The 16555-nt window shown below is 50.5% G+C and overlaps 3 protein-coding genes and 1 long non-coding RNA gene across 6 annotated transcripts; 2 read left to right on the forward strand and 2 right to left on the reverse strand.

Moving 5' to 3' along the window:
• Nucleotides 1-83: 83 nt before the first annotated feature.
• On the forward strand, nt 84-5840 carry PTPMT1 (protein tyrosine phosphatase mitochondrial 1). The gene is made up of 4 exons (XM_070804236.1): nt 84-464; nt 569-649; nt 3142-3333; nt 5506-5840. The coding sequence occupies exons 1-4, from the start codon at nt 84-86 to the stop codon at nt 5662-5664; spliced, it is 813 nt and encodes a 270-aa protein (XP_070660337.1). The 3' UTR covers nt 5665-5840.
• Nucleotides 5841-6183: 343 nt separating this feature from the next.
• KBTBD4 (kelch repeat and BTB domain containing 4) lies at nt 6184-10948 on the reverse strand. Of its 3 annotated transcripts, none has more exons than XM_019975474.2 (4): nt 10836-10948; nt 9305-9925; nt 8261-8367; nt 6184-7808 (listed from the first exon to the last, which is right to left on the reverse strand). In XM_019975474.2, the coding sequence occupies exons 1-4, from the start codon at nt 10852-10854 to the stop codon at nt 6948-6950; spliced, it is 1608 nt and encodes a 535-aa protein (XP_019831033.1). In that variant the 5' UTR covers nt 10855-10948; the 3' UTR covers nt 6184-6947. The 3 variants fall into 3 exon arrangements, with proteins under 3 accessions (XP_019831033.1, XP_019831032.1, XP_070660318.1); XM_019975473.2 differs by having other exon boundaries at nt 10706-10845; XM_070804217.1 differs by lacking the exon at nt 10836-10948 and adding an exon at nt 10125-10570.
• Nucleotides 10949-11000: 52 nt separating this feature from the next.
• NDUFS3 (NADH:ubiquinone oxidoreductase core subunit S3) lies at nt 11001-15762 on the forward strand. Its single transcript, XM_070804235.1, has 7 exons — nt 11001-11102; nt 11213-11278; nt 12402-12499; nt 12707-12856; nt 13978-14103; nt 14217-14336; nt 15513-15762. Exons 1-7 carry the CDS (start codon nt 11018-11020, stop codon nt 15678-15680), a joined length of 813 nt encoding a protein of 270 aa, XP_070660336.1. The 5' UTR covers nt 11001-11017; the 3' UTR covers nt 15681-15762.
• LOC139187384 (uncharacterized) lies at nt 13976-15866 on the reverse strand. Its single transcript, XR_011570956.1, has 2 exons — nt 15779-15866; nt 13976-15355 (listed from the first exon to the last, which is right to left on the reverse strand). It is a non-coding gene; the product is annotated as an uncharacterized lncRNA (long non-coding RNA).
• Between the last annotated feature and the right edge of the window lie 689 nt (nt 15867-16555).

Here is a 16555-nt window from a genome sequence, read left to right on the forward strand (position 1 = left end):
CCTCCCTCGGCCCGGGGCCCCCTTTCCCGCCCGGGAAGCCCGGGTCCCTCCCCCTGGAGGCCGGCGGCCCCTCCTCCCGAGCCATGGTGTGGGTCCCGGGGGCCCCCGGCGGTCCCGGCGACTCCCCGGGGGCCGGGCCCGAGGTCGCGACGCTCGAGAGGCCCGCGCCGGCCGGGTCGTCCTCACTGGGGGCCGCGGCCGCCTCGCCGCCCCCCTGGCCCGGCCCGCGGTCGCCCGCTTCCTGCCCGGCGGTGGGCGGGTCGCCGCTGCGCCGCGCCGGCTGGGCAGGGATGGCGGCCGGCACGTTGCTGGAGGCCGGTCTGGCCCGGGTGCTCTACTACCCGACGCTGCTCTACACTGTGTTCCGCGGGAAGATGCCCGGCCGGGCGCACCGCGACTGGTACCACCGCATCGATTCCACCGTGCTGCTGGGCGCGCTGCCGCTGCGGAGCATGACGCGCCGGGTGAGCCGGGCCGGGCCGGGCCGCGGCAGGGCCTGCGAGCCCGGCGAGCGCCGCCCGGGCCTCGGCCGCCGGCCCCTTTCTGAGCCCCCTCTTTGCCTCGGCAGCTGGTCCAGGACGAGAACGTGCGCGGGGTGATCACCATGAACGAGGAGTATGAGACGAGGTTCCTGTGCAACTCCTCCAAGGTGAGGCTCCGGGGCCCGGCGCCCCGCCCGCCACCCCTCTACCACTCCGGGGTCTGGGCGAGCCCGGAGGAGGTTGGGGGGAGGCTGTGCTGTAGGTGACCTTGCCCCAGACACGGGCGTCCCAGGCTTTTTTTTTTTTTTTTTGCCTCTGAGGAGCTGGTCTTGCGGCTGAATGGGGGTAGAATCTAATTTGTGAATTAGAAATTGATGTGAAAGGTATTTCACAGTAGAGTTGCCCAACTTTGATTACTCCTTTCTGCACACGTATATTCTCGGTTTGGTAACTCACATCAGTAACCAAACTTGAAAGGCAACGTTTCTTTTTTGGCTACGCCTTGCGGCCTGTGGGATATTAGTTCCCCAATCAGGGATCAAACCTGCGACCCCTGCAGCTGGAAGAGCAGAGTCCTAACCATTGGACCACGAGGGAAGTCCTGAAAGGCAACTTTTCTCTGCCTTGCTTTCATTCGTTCAACACTTAATGAGCACTAAGTATGGATCCGTCACTGTTAGATATTCAAGACGAAGGCCCTATAAACTGTAAAAAGGAAAGCTACCCCCAATCTCTGATAACTGTATCATAAAACTCTTTGTAAAAACTGCATAGAATTCATTTGGTTTTTATTCGAGGGAATTTCATTTATATGTTAGAGATGATAGTGGAACTCCAAAGCATGGTCATAAATGAAGTTCAAGCCTAAAACCTAGTTTTCATTAGATGTGAGTGGTTTTTTAGTGGAACTCTTCATGATGGTTATTAGGTGTTGCCCTGTCTTTCTAGTGTTTGACTTCTATTAGCACTGCACAATTATCTTCCCTGTTTACGGTACTGATAGAGCCTAATGAACACGCAGTTATTTCAAACCATAGATCTTTTTTGAAATCTAAAAAAATAATTGTGACTCACATTTAAAATCTATTGATCAGTGATGGCATACATTTTTAAAGAACAGATAGCAATTCCTTGGATTTCCCACAGAACTTTGCCACAGAATCTCAGAAGTTAGTAGCCAAAATGTGTTATTAGCCTCAGTGTGGTCGGTCCTGTGGAGCAAGCCACAGAAAGTGCTTGGTCTCTGGGTGTGAGGCATCAAGATCTGCTATCTTCTCTCACTAGCCTAGAGAAAATAAATCTCCAAGGCAATGGTTCTGATGTTTTAATATGGCTAAGCATTATCTAGTGGTAGTGGTGTTAGTCACTCAGTCATGCCCAACTCTTTGCAATCTCGTGGACTATAGCCCACCGGGCTCCTCTGTCCATGGAATTCTCCAGGCAAGAAGACTGGAGTTGTTTGCTGTTTCCTTCAGGGGATTTTCCTGACGGGGGATTGAACCCGGGTCTCCTGCATTGCCACCTGATGCGAAGAACTGACTCATTGGAAAAGACCTGATGCTGGGAAAGACTAAAGGCAAGAGGAGGAGGGGATGACAGAGGATGAGATGGTTGGATGGCATCACTGACTAGATGGACATAAGTTTGAGCAAGCTCCGGGAGTTGGTGATGGACAGGGAAGCCTGGTGTTCTGCAGTCCATGGGGTCACAAAGAGACACGACTGAGCGACTGAACTGAACTGACTGACTCCTGTATTGCAGCAGATTCATTACCCTCTGAGCCCCAGGGAAGCATTATCCGGCTGTCTGTTAAGACAGCACATTCCTAGGTACAACCCCTAAGAGCTTCTGACTCAGGAACTTTAAATCACGGCCTAAGAACGTGACTATCTGATCTGATCTGATCTGATCTGATGTAGCAGGCTCCCCAAGTGTTTGATGTAATTGATGTGTAAACACACACTGCCAGATTTAGCTGTTTTTGGTTAATTTCGTTAGCTGTATAATATGTTGACCTTCATTCAGAGTCATGTGTCTGATTTGCTAAAGAGATTAATAACAAAAAGTCTACCTCAAGTCTTAAGGCAAAAAATAAAAAAGTTACCCAGTTTGCCAGAGGCCTTATTTCTTCTGTTGATTCTTTTCTTCCTTCTAAGCAAAAACAAAAGTAGGTACGTTATTTTAATTTTAAAATAACTCTTATTTTCTACCACGTACCCCTCTCCAAAAAAGTGGTAAAAAAGAGAATACTTACGGGCAGAGAAATAGAAGGCCTTGCAAAATGTAGTAGTCGAACCCTGCAGCTGGATCACTGCACAAGCACCAAGGCCATGCAAAAAAACTGTTTACGCAGCTTTCGTCGATGAATTTTATACAGTTTGTGTTTTGTCGCTAAAGATTCAAATACTAAGAACGCTGTAAATCTTGGACATAATTCTAACTCAGAAGCATTGCTGTTGTTTGATGAAAGACCATGTAAGTCAGTCATCTTAAAGACATTTCTGAAAGAAGTTTCTTTTTAGGCCAACAGTATACCGCGTATATTACCATACACCGTGAACCTTCCTTGTTGCTTTGCTGCCTCACGGGACTCCCTCTTCCTGCCACTCACATCAGGCGTTTTTCATTTTCTTTTCTGTGCTGGCGGACCTGGCCCCAGGAGTGGGAGAAAGCAGGAGTGGAGCAGTTGCGGCTCAGCACGGTAGACATGACTGGGGTCCCAACCCTGGCTAACCTCCAGAAGGGAGTCCAGTTTACCATCAGGCACCAGTCGCTAGGCCACTCTGTCTATGTGCACTGTAAGGCCGGGCGCTCCAGGAGCGCCACTATGGTGGCCGCGTATCTCATTCAGGTAGGTGCCCTCTTCTCCCCCATTGTTTCTAAAAGCAATCTGATTTTTATTTTATTATTTTTAAATTTTTATCTTTTGGTTGCACTGGGCCCTCACTGCCGACTGCAGGCTTTCTCCAGTTGCTGTGAGCGGGGGCTACTCTTCCATCGAGGTGCACGTTTCTCACTGTGGCGGCTTCTTTTTTATTGCCGAGTACAGGCACTGGACGCTGTACACTGTACTTGGGTTTCACAGGTGGCACTAGTGGTAAAGAACCCACCTGCCAGTGCAGGAGACATTAAGAGACCTGGGTTCGATCCCTGGGTCGGGAAGATCCCGTGGAGAAGGGCATGGCAACCCACTCCAGTATTCTTGCCTGGAGAATCCCATGGTCAGAGGAGCGTGGCAGGCTACAGTCCATGGGGTCGCAAAGAGTCGGACACGACTGAAGCGACTTAGTCCGCAGGCACAGGCACTAGGGTCCAGGGGCTTCGGTAGTTGTAGCTCCCGGGCTCTAGAGCGCAGGCTCGATAGCTGTGGCTCTTGGGCTTAGTTGCTCTGCATCACGTGGAATCTTCCCGAACTAGGGATCAAACCCATGTCCCCAGCATTGTCAGGTGGATTCTAAACCACTGTACCCCCAAGGAAGTCTCTCTTTATTTTGGCTGTGCTGGGTCTACATTGTAGTTCATGAGCTTCTCTTGTTGCAGGGTGGGCTTAGCTGCCCTGCAGCATGTGGGATCTTAGTTCCCCAACTGGGAGCGCATCCACATTGCCTACATTGGAAGGTGGATTCTTTACCACTGGGCCACCAGGGAATGGACTGGTCCCCTGTACAGCAGCTCTCCAATCTACTGGCGGACCTTGCTGGAAGGAGTCGCGTTCCCAATCTTAGGCCATTGGGAGGTGGAAAACATCTGAAATTTGCAGACAGGCTGCAACTTGCCACCTGTGTGACCTTAGGCAAAAGTGGGTGACCCTCTCCAATGCTCAATTTCTCAAACTAAATGTGTTACAAAACTCAAATAAGAACTATGTCAAACACTGACCTGGAGCAGGCAAAGAATGGAATTGCAAAGGATGTTAATACAAGCCAAAGGCTAGAAACATTTGTTATAAACGGTCCGTCAGGAAATACAGTGCTGTAGAGAACAGTGCTGATCATGGCTCTAGAGGACTCACATCTTGTTAAGTATTTCAGAGCACAGTCCTGGTTATTAGTTTCTAGAAACAGTGGCTCCAGCAGAATTTTGCCTATCAGTTTGATGATTGACAGCGGAGATGCTTTTAAAAACATTTAGAAGCCAGCACTCTCTAGTCCATCATTTCCTGTTACACACCCCAGCTCATTTTTCTTACCTGTGAGGCCCCTGAAGAGCCCTGACTAATTTAGATAGTTTAAGGTAAAAGGAAATGTAAAGATAAACGGCCTGGCCTTGTGTTACTGTGGCCTGGTGAATATATGATTTAACGGCCTGGCCTTGTGTTACTGTGGCCTGGTGAATATATGATTTAACGGCCTGGCCTTGTGGTACTGTGGCCTGGTGAATATATGATTTAACGGCCTGGCCTTGTGGTACTGTGGCCTGGTGAATATATGATTTAACAATACTAAAGCTTTGGTCATTAGGAGTCTGTTTTGCTGGAAACTGGCTGTCAGGAGATATTTTGGGCCAAGTGAGAATTGAACCAGCAGACTAAAAATCTACTTTCTTGGTTCTGTTGCGTTCTGAACAAATAAGTATCTTGAGGACATGAAGATAGCCCTCCTCGAAAAATTTTAAAAGTACTCTTCTAGCCACAGTGACAAGTTATGACATCAATTGTGTACTCTTTCCAGGAAACTCTTGTAACCAACAGCCTAGCTCAGAGAGGGTATTTAGTAGGCCTAGGCCCGCGTGAATTTAGGACCTCAGCTTCATGTGTTCAACCTCCTAATTTTCCAGGGTTTGGCAGAACAAGAATTAGGTAGAAAGACTGACTTGTGTCTCCTCAACCCACCAGCCTGCTGCACAGAATTGTGGGACTGGCTGGCTGAGGGGCTAAAGTGTTCTCCCACTTGTAATATGTGGCTCATGGTTTCTGTTTCTGTTTTTAAAGAAATACTGAGAGCCCTTGAGCACCGGTTATCAGGTCAAGGACCCCTTAACACCTGCTCCTTCCTTTGTCTGACTTCCCAACCCTGCACTTCAGGTGTACCACTGGACTCCAGAGGAGGCCATAAGAGCCATCACCAAGATCCGGTCCCACATCTACATCAGACCTGGCCAGCTAGAAGTTCTCAAAGAGTTCCACAAGGTGACCACTGCAGGGGCGGCCAAGACGGAGATTCATCACACACCCCTGACATGACACAGGTGGATCAGGAAGAATGCAACACAGCACTGCTTCCTACAGAATGAAAGTGCTTAACAGGACCAAGGGGGCTTAAGCCCAGACTTGACATAAGGAAATGTGCTAAGTGGGGGTTAATTTTGCTCCCTTTGTCTTGTTTCATTTTCCTGAAATAACGCTGTTGTGTGGCTAGATTTCGTGTGGCTTCTGTTCACGGGGCATGGGGAAATGGGACCAGGCTGAGGGTTTATAAGATCAAAGAAGCCTGTCGTGCACCTGATGTTGTGCCTAATACTTAGCCCCGTAACTCAAAGACGTTTAACACTAGGAGAAGGGCAGAGAAATATGCAGCCCCGGCTCTTTCCCACCGTCGGAACGCTAACCCACTGGCCTTCCGTGGCTGTCCTCGGGTTGGCGCAGTCCTGTGTGTAGCAAAGGAAGCGCGGGATTCGGTCAGTGTTGCGACTTAGAAGTGTGTGGGGATGTAGTCAGTTCCCCTCAGGAAGTCACCCCTTGAGAATTCAAAACACACACATATCCCTTCAAAAACTTTTATTTGTGTGAACAGTTCCTAGCTCTTGATTTATCTTAGAGCTTTTAAAAGAGTAGTGACCTTATATATTTGAGTTTGAAAAAAGTTTCTGCTATTAACCAGAAATAATCCTTTCTACTTCTTTCTGGCTTACTCCTTGGAATAAGCCAAAAATAAAACCAAAGTGTACATATTCTGACGGAGAGATGAAAAACAATGGACGGCACATCCTGAATTCTAGGGTAGACTCTTGCTGGTGAAGGACACCTTCGGTTTAGTCCATTTTTTCCAAGCAACACCTGAAGGAGAACTCTAACACCTAATTCTTTGTGGGAAAATGACCAACGAGCCACTTTGCAGGCTACAAAAAAAAAAAAACAAAACGGAGACTGGGCATCTTTCCTTCTGTCCCAGGATCAGGGGTGCTTCTATTTAACATTGATAGGTAGAGAGGGGAGGCTGTGCCTAGGGGTGGAGAAGAGGCTGGCTCTAAGCCATCTGTAGTGAGTGAGGCTCAAGATTACAAGGGGGTGGCGAACAGGCTGGCCTACTCTCAGTTCTAGCAGCCGGTGAGCAGCAGCAGTCTAAAAAGCCCCAGACAGAACTCTCTTTTAGGAGTTCAGGGAAGGGCTGTGGCGCTGCTTTTCTAACATGTATCAGAAAGTAACATAATACCCCAGTTGGGGGGCCTCGGGGGACTTTTGAGTTTGGATGGGGAGGTGCTGGAAGGAGGGAGGGCAAACGCCAGCCGCTCCTGCCCTCAACAGCCTTAGGCCAACACGAACTGCAAATTGGTCAGCAGCACCTTAATGCCTCTGGTGACAGTTACAGCTGAAGTGGCAGGGTCAAGCTTGTAGGTGTTGGCATCCCCTTTTTTATACGGGTCCCGGAAAACATAGATGCTCCCGTTACAGCTGGCGATCTTCCAGAGCGACGGGGCAGAGCTCCAGGCCTCGGGAAGGCAAAGCCGGGTGAAGCTGTCTAGCAGGGGGTTGTAGCACACCAGGGAGTCCCCCTCGGCCACGATGAACACCAGGTCCTTATGCACAGCCGCGTGCATGCGGCCCGCGAAGGGCAGCACGTAGGGCTTCACGTGGCACTTGTCTGTCTCTGTGTCGAAGCACTGGATGAGTCGGGACGGTTTGGTAAAGAAGTCCAGGTCATTCTCCTCCCCCCCCAGTAAGTAGATGATCCCGTTGAGGTTGGCACCAGCGGCCCCTGACACAGCCACCTCCAGCTGGGTGGTCTCAGTCCAGACATTATCACCCACCCGATAATAGATGACTGCGTTGGAGAGGGTGTCCTGCAGCGTCTTGCCACCCAGGGAATATATGGCGTCCTTCCCTGGCACAGACACCAGGGTGTGCTGGAGTCGGTCTCGGGGCAAAGGTGCACACCACTCCCAGTCCACGGTGGCGTTGTTGCACTTCCACATGCGCCGCGGGATGGACCCTCCCACCACGTACAAGTCTCCGCCATGCTTGCAGGCTGCTGTGATCTGGTGGCACAGGCTGTTTTGGCCACTTACACTGATGGAGTCATCTTCCGCACAGTGTAAGGACACAGCCAACGAGTGGGTACGAGAGGACTCTTTCCCGATCAGGTAAATGTGTACATTCTCCCCAATTTCCTATTGGCGAAATTAAAGTTATAAATGGTGTCTATCAGCTCGAGGCTAAAGGCGCAGCTGAGACGCACACCCTTGCGTCCTGGGCCACACCCTGGATCCTGCTCTGACCCACCCCTTCTAGCTACCGTGTGTCACCCTGACTCTCCTCTGACCACTGTCTTTCAGACACCTTATGTTGGGAGAGAAAACCTGTTACACTCATCCTCCCAGCTTTCTTTGTAACTATGACGAGTTGGTGCTTTGGTCATTAATGCAATGATGAAAGTAGTTCTCTCAAGGAGCTTTGGAGCCCAGAGGCTGCTGGCTTCTAGGCTCATATACATATCCTCCACCCCAGCTCTTATCAGCTTTAAGCCAGAGACTTACTTGCCAGCCATCAAAGAGGCCAAGCTGATAGATGGCTGGAATGCATGGATAGTATGGTGTCCCAATCCTAAAGAAATCTGCCTTACCTTCAAGCTAGTCCTGAGTGACTCTGAAAAAGCCTCTCTTTCTTCTTTATTAAAATTGATCCAGGCTTCTATTGCCTCTGTTGGGTTCTGGGAACATGGAACTCCATCTGCAAGAGTCAGAGGAAAGGTATGGTCAATGGCAGTCTGAGGATCAACAAGGGAAATTTAGAGTCAGTGGCTTCAAAAATGTGAATCTCTTTGTTAGACTACCACCATGTATATATATGTATGTGTGTGTATGAAAAATTAACCTAAAATTACCCTGTTTTTTTCCTTAATCAAAATGGATGACTTGATATTCTCCTATTTGCCATGGAAGCAATCTACTAGGCTACAAAGCTCACACTTGAAGTACAGTTATACCTCACTTGCAGGGTTAGCACTGTTTCCTAAAAGTTGGCCAGTCACTTGAGAAGCTTCTTATTTAGGTGTCTGACTCTTTGCAACCCTATGGACTGTAGTCCGCCAGGCTCCTCTGTCCACGGGATTTTCCAGGCAAGAATACTGGAGTGGGTTGCCATTTCCTACTCCAGGGGATATTCCCAGCTCAGGGATCAAATCCACGTCTCTTGCGTCTCCTGCATTGGTAGGTGGATTTTTTTTTTTTTTTAACCACTGTGCCACCTGGGAAGCCCCTAACTATCTTGACTCACTGTCAGTTTACTCAGGTAACCAGTCCCACAAACACGTGCCAAGTATAGAAGAGAACACTGATGCACAAGAAAGGTTAGAATATAAATGCAGGTAGCTCCTCACTACCTTTCGTGGCTAAGTGCAGCTTTTTTTTTAATTCGATATTTGCATATAATGTGGAACGCTGCTTTGGTTTCCTAAGCTCTTCCTCTGGAAGGGCCTGTCTCTGACATTAACTACTAAATGTCAACTCAAGCTCTCTCTCAGAAGATATCTAAGTAAACTCTTATCAAGAATAATAATGTAAACTAGCACCAGGAGTCTGAGGGTACCCTTGTCCTAAAGGAGAACTTTCAGCGGACGTCACACACCCATGCAGCTAGGCATGACGTTCCCTCTCCCTCTGCTTACCCGAGATGATATCGGTGAGTAGATGGTGGGGCAAGTGAAGAAATTCCTCTGTGCTCTGCAGCTGGGCCAGGTGGGCCTTGGCACAGTGCTTGGCAGCGGTGTAGAGCTCAGGATCACTGTGTCGATCTGCCAGCCACATCACCTGCAGGCAGTTGCCCACCTGCACTGTGCGGGCCAGAAACCGAGAACATTCCTCAAAGAGAGACGTCAGCTGATACATGTCTGACACCTCATAAATCTCCTGCAGCTCCTCCGCTCGGAGTTTCACGGTCCCGTGGTAGATATAATCAACCAGGAGCTGGAAGACAGACTCGCTGACATCCTGCAGTACAATCACCCGGTTGTGGGCCTCCTTCAGGTTGGAAGTGAACATGGACCGGAAGAAGCAGCTCTGAGCCGAGAGGACCAATCGGTGGAGCTGAAACTCCCGCCCTTCCACGGAGATGGTGACATCAGCAAAGAGCTCTTCCTCCAAACACAGTTTCATGATGCCCTGGGCCACACGGCCTGAGTGTGACCTATCTTTGAAAGTGTAGTTCACAAAGTAGTTCTCATCCATGGATGCTCCAGGTTCCTCTGGTGATTCCATGGTGGTAGCCAACTTCTCTCTCTGCCAGCTGTCTGTAAAACAACACCACCTTGAGTAACTGAAGAAAGCCACAGTCTATGAATCTAACTGTCCAATTCAGGGAGAGAGAAGGGAAAAGGGAGGAGGGCACCGTCAACCCAGATTAGCCTTAGTCCTGGCCCTGCTAATGACAACTCTGATGATCCCCCTGAACCAAAGCTGGGCTCATTCTCTCACAGTGACATCACATACCTAATAAAATCAAGATTTCCTACGCGAGGTATTTCCCTGAGAAAACACAGAGAACCCCTTTTCCATGATGTAACAAGAGGCTTGGTATTCAGGTCAACATATGAGAGCAAGGGACTGGAGGAAGCCTGTCATTTTAAAAAGTCCAACCAAATAAGCCCTGGACGTAAAACGTGTGGAGGCTCCAGGCAGCAGAACCCGACAAGAAGACCCCTACGTCCTTGCAGCCAGGCTCCTCTTCCCTGGCGCAGGGAATCCAGACCTTACAATATGAGATTCAGCCTGGGACATCTCTCAGCTCCCCATCTGCTCTTTTCTGAGCCTCTCCCTGGCACTTCCCTGCTCGCCCTAATGACTCCCCAAGGCTTCGTCCAGAACGCGAGACGGAGCTCGATCCTTCTCCGGCAAGGGGCCAGAGGCGGCCCATCGCCACGTGCAGTGTCCCCGCTCCACCTGGAGTCGCCCGGGAAACGGTCGCCAGGGAAACCGTTCTTCTCTTCCCCTCCCCCTAGCCTGGCCCGCCGGCCCTCAGCAAAAGCTTAGCTCAGGGAGCGGGGGAGGGGTGTGGAATGTGGAACCCAGACCTCTCGTCCCTTCTTCTCCTCTCATCCGACTGGTTCTTTAGGATCCTTGCCTTCTCTCCAGCCTCTGTCACACCAAGCTAGGGCGGCATTCGCCTCACGGTCTCCCCACCTGCGGGCTTTGCTTTCTCACCTGCCTTCCCTCCTTTCATTCCGAAGCCCGGAATCTGGAACCTCTGCTTCTGGCCCCGCGTCCGCCCGGAAGAACGTCTGATGCACACTTCCGCTTCCGGTCCGTGCCCTTGGGGGGTCCGTGTCCTACGGGCCTGGCCTCGGAGCGGGGGGGGGGGGGGGCCTGGTGTACATCCGGGAAACATGGCGGCGGCGGTGGCGGCGGCGGTGGCGGCGGCGGCTCGGGGTTGTTGGCAGAGGCTCGTGGGGTCCGCGGCGCCGGCCAGAGGTGACCAGTGGGCAGCCGGCTGAGGCCCGGGGCAGGAGCGGCGACGCGCCCAGCGGAGGGAGTCCCTCAGGCCTCATCCTGCGCCTCAGTGTCTCTGTCTTCCCATGCAGTGGCCGGGAGACCCTCGGTGCTGTTGCTGCCCGTGAGGCGGGAAAGCTCTGCGGCCGACACGCGCCGTGAGTATGTGCGAGACCGGGCCCTTCTCGGGACTGCAGGCGGGGCCGCGTTCATTCCCTTTGTCAGATGCTTGCTTTGCCCTTGTCCTGGCCCGTCCTTCTCTGCGTCCTCCCGGCAAGCCTTTGCTTGTCCTTGGAGAGCTGACTGCACGCGTCCTTCTTGTGTCCTTGGGCCTGTTACGGCCCTGTTGCCGCTTGTCCATTTCTGTCTCTCTGTCTTGATTAAACTGTAAGCTCTTTAAAATGAGGAGCATAAACTCTGGGCCTCTGAGCCCTGTTATAATAGTAGCTCATGTGAATTGAGTGCTTATTGTATGCCAGGCACCTTGCTAAGCGATTAATGAATGATCATAGTTCCCACAACAATCTTACGAGGTAGATAGTATTATGCTCTTATACGGTAGAGTAGGAAACAGTTCAGAGAGGTTGACCAGGATCACAGCACTAGTAAGTGATAAAGCAGACCTGCCTGCTGCCAAAGGCGCAGAAAACAATTACTCTGCAGCCTATGATTTGTAGTCGCTCCAGTGATTTAGTGTGGCACGAATGAGCGTATGGAGATAAGTTCCAGTCAACATAAGCCGCCTGAGAATCAGGAGACCTGATATTTCCCCCTTTCTGGGCCTCAGTTTCCTGGTCTGTGCCAAAAAAAAAAAAAAGGTTTCAACTACATAATCTGTGAGGACTTTTCAGCCCTGAAGTTCTTAGTTTGAGAACCTACTATGAGCCAGATGTTAAGGAGATACAGAGAATCATAAAAGCTCTAGTTCTCACACTGAAAGAGCTCCTAGTGTGGTAAGAGAACTGAGACCCATGCTGCTTTAGCAGAATTGCAGGCATTGAAAAGGAAGAACTGTGGAGTAGTTTTAAGAAGAAGCAAACACCCCAGCTGTAATAATAGGTGAGTCTTTATGGATCGTGCAGGTAGCATTTCCCCAGCGTTTTCATCACTTCCTGTTCCGTGGAAGAGGAACTTTCTATCTTCACCTTTCTCAGGGTTCTACAGGGAGTCCTGACTGGGGAACAGCGTGCCTCACAAGCTCAAGAGACTAAGCAGGGCTCACTCTGCAGGGCTGCCTGCTGCCTTCTACTTTCCTTTTCAAAATACGCCTTCTCGTTCCAGCCACTGTCAGACCACGGAATGATGTGGCCCACAAGCAGCTCTCAGCTTTTGGAGAGTATGTGGCTGAAATCCTGCCCAAGTATGTCCAGCAAGTTCAGGTAATATTCACTACCGGTGTTTGGATTTGGATCAAGAAAGAGCCATGTTCTCAGGGCATGTGGGAGTGGGCAGCCTGGAATCAAAAGTACAGACTCCTGCATCCCAACTTGGTCTTCTCTCTCTGCCTTAAACCAGGAGATTCCAACTGAAGTTGTCTGCTCCGTCTGTAGCTTTGTTCCCTCTCCTCTCCTGTTCTGTGTCGTCAGGTGTCTTGCTTCAATGAGTTAGAGATCTGTATCCATCCTGATGGGGTCATCCCAGTGCTGACTTTCCTCAGGGATCACAGCAACGCACAATTCAAATCCTTGGCTGACTTGACGGCGGTGGACATCCCCACCCGGCAGAACCGTTTTGAGGTCAGTCAGGAGATTTGAGGTTTGGAGCATGAAGGAGGGAAGGGGACAGAACAGTTTCAGGGTGACAGTTGCCTGTGGGAACCGTAGCCGCCTTAGTTTCAGTTCAGGTCAAACAAATACAACACGGCAGTTAACGGGGGGTCTCTGAATCAGGGAGACCTTCAGTTTTAGTTGTAGCTTTGCCATTAATAAGCCGTGTGACTTCAAACATTTTGTTTGGTCTCTCTGAACTTTAGTTTTTCTTATGTGCGAAATAAGTATTTTTAAAAAGTGTGAAACCACCCTACCTCACAGGGTGGTTGTGAGTATTCACTGAGATAGTTCAGGTAGGTTGCTGGCACACAGTACATTCTCAGTACATTTAGCTGCTGTTGTTTACTCGTCACCTACTCTTTTTGCCAGATCCTGGGATCGAAAGAGAAGTAACACCCAATACCTGCTGCCCTCCAGAAGTCCCCCACACTCTAGTGAGGGAGAAGGACACGGAGAACAGTGTACTGTTGGGGGAGGGAATAGCAGCCCGCTCCAGTGCTCTTGCCTGGGAAACCCCACAGACAGAGGAGCCTGGGGAGCTGCAGTCTCACGGGGCCGCAAGGGTCAGACATGACCGAGCAACTAAACCACCGCCATAAAGTAGATACAGTGACCGTTACTTACACTCCAGAAAAGCCTATGAAAACAAAACAGATTCAACATATTGATATGTATTTTTTTAGTTTACTGTAATCACATAATTCATGGGATGTTGTAAGGACACAGGAGGAGCACTTAGCCCACTCTAGAAGGCTTTTATGAAGGGAGAGAGAGAGTTTGTGCTGACTCTTGATGATAATTTGGAGAGCAGGTATTAGTCCCACGGAGGGTGGGGTGGCGGGGAGGAGTTGGGAGACGTCCAGTAGTGTGAGCAGAGATAAGCATGCTGACAGGCTGAGCTAGTGTTGCTTAGGCGTCTGCAAGGAGTTGTGAGTCTTGGAGCATCTTGGGGTTTTGAGCTTCAGGACAGAAGGCAGGTTCACAAGGTGGAACTTTATCCCCTCATTATGGTCCCACTCAAGGACTTCTGTCCCAGACCCCTCAGCCTGTGGTCATCTTGGTCCTCCGGCTCCCTCCATTCTCCCTAGATCGTTTACAACCTGCTCTCTCTGCGCTTCAACTCGCGGATCCGTGTGAAGACCTATACGGACGAGCTAACGCCCATTGAGTCTTCTGTGCCTGTGTACAAGGCCGCCAACTGGTATGAGAGGGAGGTGAGTTTCCGCACGTGGTGGCCCCGCACCTGGGCCAGCTGCGAAACGGACCGGGTTCAGTGGATGCAGTGCAGCCCTCGCCTCTGTGACGGCCAGTCGCCTCTTTCTTCTAGATCTGGGACATGTTCGGAGTCTTCTTTGCTAACCACCCTGATCTAAGAAGAATCCTAACAGACTATGGCTTTGAGGGACATCCTTTCCGGAAAGACTTCCCCCTGTCTGGCTATGTTGAGGTAGGAGCCTTGGAAGTATGAGAGGGAGGGACTGGTAGGGATGCTGGGCAGGAATTATGGCCAGTGGATCGTGGTAGGTTAAGAGCATCAATGCTGCACTCTATCGGAGCTCCACTCTTGACAGTTTTCTTATATGCAAAATGGGAACAAGAGTAGCACCTAACAATAGTAGATTTGTAGTAAACTAATTGATGTGTTTAAAACCGGTGTATTGTAAATGCCCAACTGTTGTCACCCGTTGTTTTAATGGCTTTAATGGTCATTTTAATGACCAAGGCAGATTTTAGGACACAGTTTGTCACCAGGGTCTGAAAGTGGAGTGTCTCTTTACCCTGCCTGGATCTCTTGAGAAGGCAAGACACTAAATCTTCAGCCCTTGAATTCAGTGCTTTACTCGCCACTGCAGCGTGTTGCAGCTCATTAGCAGGAAGGTGGTTTATTGTATATAGACATACATGGTTTCGTAGCAAAGTAACTTTAGAAATGTTGAGGTAGTGGCAATCCAGCCCTTTCTCTTCAGTACCCAGATGCTTCTGTTTTCTTAATGTTTAGCATGGTCCCATTTGCAGCAGCTGATTGTCCTCGCCTTATCCGACTGTTGATTTTCCAGTAACAGAAAAAGTCGTGCCAAGTTTACTACCTTGCATCTTGGCAGTGATAATGCCAAGGCCACCAGGCCTGAACTTAAGTGCTTGTCAGCTTAGGTTTATTCTTTTCAGCCACTGACTTGCTCCCTCATCCTGGGCAAATGCTTACCATCAACTTATAGGGTGTGTGGAGGGAATTCCCTGGCGGTCCAGTGGTTAGGCTTCCATGCTTTCACTGCCATGGGCCCGGGTTTGATCCCTGGTCAGAGAACGAAGGTCTCACCAAAAGGAGTATGTGGATAGGTGGGCAAGGTTCGTTCTGGTGGAAGAAGAGCTCAGAGCACAGGATGCAGGGTAACGGGCTGGGAAGCCTGCCTGGGTGATGGCAGAGCTTGAGGTAGAGGCCGTTTTAGATGGTGGTTGGATTGTGACCTAATGGGTAACACAGAGGAGGATGGAGACTTAAAAGAGGCTGGGACAGGAGTCCAGGGCAGAGGAGTAAGGGGGCTGAGGAAAGCTTTGGGAAAGTGGGCCTTAGTGGCTGTCACAGGCTTTCCTCAATGCTCAAGCCTGCCTTTTTCTTCTCCAGTTACGCTATGACGATGAGGTGAAGCGGGTGGTGGCCGAGCCGGTGGAGTTGGCTCAAGAGTTCCGCAAGTTTGATCTGAACAGCCCGTGGGAGGCTTTCCCTGCCTATCGCCAGCCCCCCGAGAGTCTCAAGCTTGAAGCCGGAGACACGAAACCTGAAGCCAAGTAGTTTCAGGGAAGGCATGTGGATCCTAGAAAGCACCTTACCTATAATTGAGTGTCCTGTAAATAAAATCCTACTAGACTCACCACTTTCTGCGTGCTTACCATAAGTAGAAGTGAAGCTTGGACTCAGGAGAGGAGAGAGGTGCAGGCTGGGGTTTTGCTGACTCCCTTAAAGAGACTTCCAAACCGGGAATCTATTTCGATGGGGCTAAATACTGCAGTTGCGGACAGGCTTAACTTGCACGCCTAGATATACTTCTGAGAGATCCTGGAACTGAAATGGAAAGTTCTCACAGTTCACAGGGCTTAGGACGGGTGTGGGGTGGAGTCTCGGCCACTGCTGGAGAAAGCCCTTTGTCACAGCAGACTATCTCGTGGCAGCTGATGGGTCCAGAGAGCCTGTGAAAATAGGGCAACCCTCACCCACCCTCATCCTGTTTAAGCCACAAGGTTCCCAGAACCAGGACGAGCTGCAGCCCATTCTGAACCTTGTGTCCTGCACCCTGACAGCGCATCAGGCCTGGGCTAAGGGAATCTTCCTGGAGTCTGGTCTGAGCTGAGAATGTTGTAAACAAGCAAAGGAGGGTCCCAGTCAGGCCAAAGACAATCAGGAGCTGCTGATCTGTCTCCAGGAAACAAGTACTCCCCATTCCAGCCAGTCTGGGGTCTGTTCAGCCAGTGGCTGAGTGCCTGAGGGGGAAGAGTTCTCTGCCTGTCCAGGGGCCACTCAGCCAGCCCACCAGGCAGCTGGAAGATCAGGCTTTGTGGCTGTTCTTGGCTACTGAGGGGCTTCCTGGAGGCTGGGCCAGGCTGTACTGGGCCAGACTGAGTGTCAGTCTAGAGCCAGTTGCAGTGTTTTGGGGGTGAGGACAGATAGTA

This window comes from Bos indicus, chromosome 15 (genome assembly GCF_029378745.1).
Source record: "Bos indicus isolate NIAB-ARS_2022 breed Sahiwal x Tharparkar chromosome 15, NIAB-ARS_B.indTharparkar_mat_pri_1.0, whole genome shotgun sequence".
NCBI classification, from domain to species: Eukaryota; Metazoa; Chordata; class Mammalia; order Artiodactyla; family Bovidae; genus Bos; species Bos indicus.

Coding starts and splice junctions, on each gene's coding strand:
- PTPMT1 (XM_070804236.1), top strand. CDS start 84: ATGGTGTGGGTCCCGGGGGCCCCCGGCGGTCCCGGCGACTCCCCGGGG. Junction 650..3,141: donor TCCTGTGCAACTCCTCCAAG/GTGAGGCTCCGG, acceptor ACCTGGCCCCAG/GAGTGGGAGAAAGCAGGAGT. Junction 3,334..5,505: donor TGGCCGCGTATCTCATTCAG/GTAGGTGCCCTC, acceptor CCTGCACTTCAG/GTGTACCACTGGACTCCAGA.
- KBTBD4 (XM_019975473.2), bottom strand. CDS start 10,730: ATGAGAGGAGAAGAAGGGACGAGAG. Junction 9,926..10,705: donor AGGAGAAGAAGGGACGAGAG/GTCTGGGTTCCA, acceptor GTTGTTTTACAG/ACAGCTGGCAGAGAGAGAAG. Junction 8,368..9,304: donor ACTCACCGATATCATCTCGG/GTAAGCAGAGGG, acceptor TGACTCTTGCAG/ATGGAGTTCCATGTTCCCAG.
- NDUFS3 (XM_070804235.1), top strand. CDS start 11,018: ATGGCGGCGGCGGTGGCGGCGGCGGTGGCGGCGGCGGCTCGGGGTTGT. Junction 12,857..13,977: donor CCCGGCAGAACCGTTTTGAG/GTCAGTCAGGAG, acceptor CATTCTCCCTAG/ATCGTTTACAACCTGCTCTC. Junction 14,337..15,512: donor CCCTGTCTGGCTATGTTGAG/GTAGGAGCCTTG, acceptor TTTCTTCTCCAG/TTACGCTATGACGATGAGGT.